This window comes from Oncorhynchus gorbuscha, linkage group LG15, assembly GCF_021184085.1.
Source record: "Oncorhynchus gorbuscha isolate QuinsamMale2020 ecotype Even-year linkage group LG15, OgorEven_v1.0, whole genome shotgun sequence".
In the NCBI taxonomy this organism is placed as follows: domain Eukaryota; kingdom Metazoa; phylum Chordata; class Actinopteri; order Salmoniformes; family Salmonidae; genus Oncorhynchus; species Oncorhynchus gorbuscha.
This window is the reverse complement of record NC_060187.1, coordinates 7,242,787-7,250,286: the sequence shown is the minus strand read 5'-3', so window position 1 is coordinate 7,250,286 and position 7,500 is coordinate 7,242,787. Positions and strand designations below refer to the sequence as shown.

At 50.9% G+C, this 7,500-nt stretch overlaps 1 protein-coding gene across 1 annotated transcript in view; it reads left to right on the top strand.

Annotated features, from left to right (window-relative positions):
- The window catches only part of lmx1a (LIM homeobox transcription factor 1, alpha), a 45,717-nt gene that overhangs the window by 30,882 nt on the left and 7,335 nt on the right, over positions 1-7,500 (top strand). The window contains exons 7-8 of the mRNA XM_046299823.1: positions 1,106-1,183; positions 1,887-1,959. Coding sequence (XP_046155779.1) covers positions 1,106-1,183; positions 1,887-1,959 — 151 coding nt within the window. The remainder of the gene's footprint in view (positions 1-1,105; positions 1,184-1,886; positions 1,960-7,500) is intronic.

Below are 7,500 nucleotides of genomic sequence, written 5' to 3'. Positions count from 1 at the left end.
CTGTCCCTCTTCTCTCCCTCTCCTCTTCTCTCCTCTGTCCCTCTCCTCTTCTCTCCCTCTGTCCCTCTCCTCTTCTCTCCCTCTGTCCCTCTCCTCTTCTCTCCCTCTGTCCCTCCCCCTCTCCCTCTGTCCCTCTCCTCTTCTCTCTCTGTCCCTCTCCTCTTCTCTCTCTCTGTCCCTCTCCTCTTCTCTCCCTCTGTCCCTCTCCTCTTCTCTCCCTCTGTCCCTCTTCTCTCCCTCTGTCCCTCTTCCCTCCCTCTGTCCCTCTCCTCTCCCTCTCCTCTTCTCTCCCTCTGTCCCTCTCCTCTTCTCTCCCTCTGTCCCTCTCCTCTTCTCTCCCTCTGTCCCTCTTCTCTCCCTCTGTCCCTCTCCTCTTCTCTCCCTCTGTCCCTCTCCTCTTCTCTCCCTCTGTCCCTCTCCTCTTCTCTCCCTCTGTCCCTCTCCTCTCCCTCTCTCTTCTCTCCCTCTGTCCCTCTCCTCTTCTCTCCCTCTGTCCCTCTTCCCTCCCTCTGTCCCTCTTCTCTCCCTCTCCTCTTCTCTCCCTCTGTCCCTCTCCTCTTCTCTCCCTCTGTCCCTCTCCTCTTCTCTCCCTCTGTCCCTCTCCTCTTCTCTCCCTCTGTCCCTCTTCTCTCCCTCTGTCCCTCTTCCCTCCCTCTGTCCCTCTTCTCTCCCTCTCCTCTTCTCTCCCTCTGTCCCTCTCCTCTTCTCTCCCTCTCCTCTTCTCTCCCTCTGTCCCTCTCCTCTTCTCTCCCTCTGTCCCTCTCCTCTTCTCTCCCTCTGTCCCTCCCCCTCTCCCTCTGTCCCTCTCCTCTTCTCTCCTCTGTCCCTCTTCTCTCCCTCTCCTCTTCTCTCCCTCTGTCCCTCTCCCCTCTTCTCTCCCTCTCCTCTTATCTCCCTCTGTCCCTCTCCTCTTCTCTCCCTCTGTCCCTCTCCTCTTCTCTCCCTCTGTCCCTCCCCCTCTCCCTCTGTCCCTCTCCTCTTCTCTCTCTGTCCCTCTCCTCTTCTCTCTCTCTGTCCCTCTCCTCTTCTCTCCCTCTGTCCCTCTCCTCTTCTCTCCCTCTGTCCCTCCCCCTCTCTTTCCTCTGTCCTTCCCTTCCTCTCCAAGGTAAGGGAGACCTTGGCAGCGGAGACCGGTCTGAGCGTGAGAGTCGTGCAGGTCTGGTTCCAAAACCAAAGAGCCAAGGTACAGTAATGTGATGCTGCCCCCCCAACACACTTGCTACCTCCCAGATACTTTCATGTGTAGCATTGATAACGGAACTCTTTCGACAGTGTGCTGTGTTGCCAACCTGGAAATCACTCCGGTTATCTCTCTATTCAGGAAACTGATGACATCTCACTCGTAGATCCTTCCAGATAAGGGCTGTATTTCCTTACAACGGGCAGCGTGTGTGGTTTTCTGTCCATGAAAAATGTTGCTTTCTTTCCCTCCACTATTAATACGTTTCAACTGAGTGAACATGTTCCTATGAAGACTAGGTTTGAGAGATAGGCTGTGGAGTGAGACGTGACTGTAGATGTAAATAATTATATTTCTGTTTATATTGTAGATGTATTTGTAATTAAATTATATTTATGTTTATATTGTGGATTTAACTGTAAATATGTAATTAAATTATATTTCTGTTTATATTGTGGATTTAACTGTAAATATGTAATTAAATTATATTTCTGTTTATATTGTGGATCTATTTGTAATTAAATTATATTTATGTTGATATTGTAGATCTATTTGTAATTAAATTATATTTATGTTGATATTGTAGATCTATTTGTAATTAAATTATATTTATGTTGATATTGTAGATGTATTTGTAATTACATTATATTTATGTTGATATTGTAGATGTATTTGTAATTACATTATATTTATATTGATATTGTAGATGAAGAAACTAGCCAGAAGGCAGCAACAGCAGCAGCAACAAGAGCAGGAAGAACAGCCAGCACATCACACTGGTATGTTACTGTACTGTACCACCCACTACTGTACCACCCACTACTGTACTGTACCACCCACTACTGTACTGTACCACCCACTACTGTACCACCCACTACTGTACTGTACCACCCACTACTGTCCTGTACCACCCACTACTGTACCACCCACTACTGTACCACCCACTACTGTACTGTACCACCCACTACTGTACCACCCACTACTGTCCTGTACCACCCACTACTGTACCACCCACTACTGTCCTGTACCACCCATTACTGTACCACCCACTACTGTCCTGTACCACCCATTACTGTACCACCCACTACTGTCCTGTACCACCCATTACTGTACCACCCACTACTGTCCTGTACCACCCACTACTGTACCACCCACTACTGTCCTGTACCACCCATTACTGTACCACCCACTACTGTCCTGTACCACCCACTACTGTACCACCCACTTACTGTCCTGTTGACCCACTACTGTACCACCCACTACTGTACTGTACCACCCACTACTGTACTGTACCACCCACTTTGTACCACCCACTACTGTCCTGTACCACCCACTACTGTACCACCCACTACTGTCCTGTACCACCCATTACTGTACCACCCACTACTGTCCTGTACCACCCACTACTGTACCACCCACTACTGTCCTGTACCACCCACTACTGTACCACCCACTACTTACTGTACCACCCACTACTTGTACTGTACCACCCACTACTGTACCACCCACTACTGTACTGTACCACCCACTACTGTCCTGTACCACCCACTACTGTCCTTGTACTACTGTACCACCCACTACTGTACCACCCACTACTGTCCTGTACCACCCATTACTGTACCACCCACTACTGTTTATGTCCTGTACCACCCACTACTGTACCACCCACTACTGTCCTGTTTATACCCACTACTGTACCACCCACTACTGTACTGTACCACCCACTACTGTCCTGTACCACCCACTACTGTACCACCCACTACTGTACCACCCACTACTGTCCTGTACCACCCATTACTGTACCACCCACTACTGTCCTGTACCACCCACTACTGTACCACCCACTACTGTCCTGTACCACCCACTACTGTACCACCCACTACTGTACTGTACCACCCACTACTGTACCACCCACTACTGTACCACCCACTACTGTCCTGTACCACCCACTACTGTACCACCCACTACTGTCCTGTACCACCCACTACTGTACCACCCACTACTGTACTGTACCACCCACTACTGTCCTGTACCACCCACTACTGTCCTGTACCACCCACTACTGTACCACCCACTACTGTACCACCCACTACTGTCCTGTACCACCCATTACTGTACCACCCACTACTGTCCTGTACCACCCACTACTGTACCACCCACTACTGTCCTGTACCACCCACTACTGTACCACCCACTACTGTACTGTACCACCCACTACTGTACTGTACCACCCACTACTGTACCACCCACTACTGTCCTGTACCACCCACTACTGTACCACCCACTACTGTCCTGTACCACCCACTACTGTACCACCCACTACTGTACCACCACTACTGTACCACCCACTACTGTACCACCCACTACTGTACTGTACCACCCACTACTGTACCACCCACTACTGTACCACCCACTACTGTCCTGTACCACCCATTACTGTACCACCCACTACTGTCCTGTACCACCCACTACTGTACCACCCACTACTGTCCTGTACCACCCACTACTGTACCACCCACTACTGTCCTGTACCACCCATTACTGTACCACCCACTACTGTCCTGTACCACCCACTACTGTACCACCCACTACTGTCCTGTACCACCCACTACTGTACCACCCACTACTGTACCACCCACTACTGTCCTGTACCACCCATTACTGTACCACCCACTACTGTCCTGTACCACCCACTACTGTACCACCCACTACTGTCCTGTACCACCCACTACTGTACCACCCACTACTGTCCTGTACCACCCACTACTGTACCACCCACTACTGTACCACCCACTACTGTCCTGTACCACCCACTACTGTACCACCCACTACTGTCCTGTACCACCCACTACTGTACCACCCACTACTGTACTGTACCACCCACTACTGTCCTGTACCACCCACTACTGTCCTGTACCACCCACTACTGTACCACCCACTACTGTACCACCCACTACTGTCCTGTACCACCCATTACTGTACCACCCACTACTGTCCTGTACCACCCACTACTGTACCACCCACTACTGTCCTGTACCACCCACTACTGTACCACCCACTACTGTACTGTACCACCCACTACTGTACTGTACCACCCACTACTGTACCACCCACTACTGTCCTGTACCACCCACTACTGTACCACCCACTACTGTCCTGTACCACCCACTACTGTACCACCCACTACTGTACCACCACTACTGTACCACCCACTACTGTACCACCCACTACTGTACTGTACCACCCACTACTGTACCACCCACTACTGTACCACCCACTACTGTACTGTACCACCCACTACTGTACCACCCACTACTGTACTGTACCACCCACTACTGTACCACCCACTACTGTACTGTACCACCCACTACTGTACCACCCACTACTGTACTGTACCACCCACTACTGTACCACCCACTACTGTACTGTACCACCCACTACTGTACCACCCACTACTGTACCACCCACTACTGTATTGTACCACCCACTACTGTACCACCCACTACTGTCCTGTACCACCCACTACTGTACCACCCACTACTGTACTGTACCACCCACTACTGTACTGTACCACCCACTACTGTACCACCCACTACTGTCCTGTACCACCCACTACTGTACCACCCACTACTGTCCTGTACCACCCACTACTGTACCACCCACTACTGTACCACCCACTACTGTACTGTACCACCCACTACTGTACCACCCACTACTGTACTGTACCACCCACTACTGTACCACCCACTACTGTACCACCCACTACTGTACTGTACCACCCACTACTGTACCACCCACTACTGTACTGTACCACCCACTACTGTACCACCCACTACTGTACTGTACCACCCACTACTGTACTGTACCACCCACTACTGTACCACCCACTACTGTACTGTACCACCCACTACTGTACCACCCACTACTGTACTGTACCACCCACTACTGTACCACCCACTACTGTACTGTACCACCCACTACTGTACCACCCACTACTGTACTGTACCACCCACTACTGTACCACCCACTACTGTACCACCCACTACTGTACTGTACCACCCACTACTGTACCACCCACTACTGTACTGTACCACCCACTACTGTACCACCCACTACTGTACTGTACCACCCACTACTGTACTGTACCACCCACTACTGAACTGTACCACCCACTACTGTACCACCCACTACTGAACTGTACCACCCACTACTGTACCACCCACTACTGAACTGTACCACCCACTACTGAACTGTACCACCCACTACTGTACTGTACCACCCACTACTGAACTGTACCACCCACTACTGAACTGTACCACCCACTACTGTACTGTACCACCCACTACTGTCCTGTACCACCCACTACTGTACCACCCACTACTGTACCACCACTACTGTACCACCCACTACTGTACCACCCACTACTGTACTGTACCACCCACTACTGTACCACCCACTACTGTACCACCCACTACTGTACTGTACCACCCACTACTGTACCACCCACTACTGTACTGTACCACCCACTACTGTACCACCCACTACTGTACTGTACCACCCACTACTGTACCACCCACTACTGTACTGTACCACCCACTACTGTACCACCCACTACTGTACTGTACCACCCACTACTGTACCACCCACTACTGTACCACCCACTACTGTATTGTACCACCCACTACTGTACCACCCACTACTGTCCTGTACCACCCACTACTGTACCACCCACTACTGTACTGTACCACCCACTACTGTACTGTACCACCCACTACTGTACCACCCACTACTGTCCTGTACCACCCACTACTGTACCACCCACTACTGTCCTGTACCACCCACTACTGTACCACCCACTACTGTACCACCCACTACTGTACTGTACCACCCACTACTGTACTGTACCACCCACTACTGTACCACCCACTACTGTACTGTACCACCCACTACTGTACTGTACCACCCACTACTGTACCACCCACTACTGTACTGTACCACCCACTACTGTACCACCCACTACTGTACTGTACCACCCACTACTGTACCACCCACTACTGTACTGTACCACCCACTACTGTACCACCCACTACTGTACTGTACCACCCACTACTGTACCACCCACTACTGTACCACCCACTACTGTACTGTACCACCCACTACTGTACCACCCACTACTGTACTGTACCACCCACTACTGTACCACCCACTACTGTACTGTACCACCCACTACTGTACTGTACCACCCACTACTGAACTGTACCACCCACTACTGTACCACCCACTACTGAACTGTACCACCCACTACTGTACCACCCACTACTGAACTGTACCACCCACTACTGAACTGTACCACCCACTACTGTACTGTACCACCCACTACTGAACTGTACCACCCACTACTGAACTGTACCACCCACTACTGTACTGTACCACCCACTACTGTCCTGTACCACCCACTACTGTACCACCCACTACTGTACCACCACTACTGTACCACCCACTACTGTACCACCCACTACTGTACTGTACCACCCACTACTGTACCACCCACTACTGTACCACCCACTACTGTACTGTACCACCCACTACTGTACCACCCACTACTGTACTGTACCACCCACTACTGTACCACCCACTACTGTACTGTACCACCCACTACTGTACCACCCACTACTGTACTGTACCACCCACTACTGTACCACCCACTACTGTACTGTACCACCCACTACTGTACCACCCACTACTGTACCACCCACTACTGTATTGTACCACCCACTACTGTACCACCCACTACTGTCCTGTACCACCCACTACTGTACCACCCACTACTGTACTGTACCACCCACTACTGTACTGTACCACCCACTACTGTACCACCCACTACTGTCCTGTACCACCCACTACTGTACCACCCACTACTGTCCTGTACCACCCACTACTGTACCACCCACTACTGTACCACCCACTACTGTACTGTACCACCCACTACTGTACCACCCACTACTGTACTGTACCACCCACTACTGTACCACCCACTACTGTACTGTACCACCCACTACTGTACCACCCACTACTGTACTGTACCACCCACTACTGTACTGTACCACCCACTACTGTACCACCCACTACTGTACTGTACCACCCACTACTGTACCACCCACTACTGTACTGTACCACCCACTACTGTACCACCCACTACTGTACTGTACCACCCACTACTGTACCACCCACTACTGTACTGTACCACCCACTACTGTACCACCCACTACTGTACTGTACCACCCACTACTGTACCACCCACTACTGTACCACCCACTACT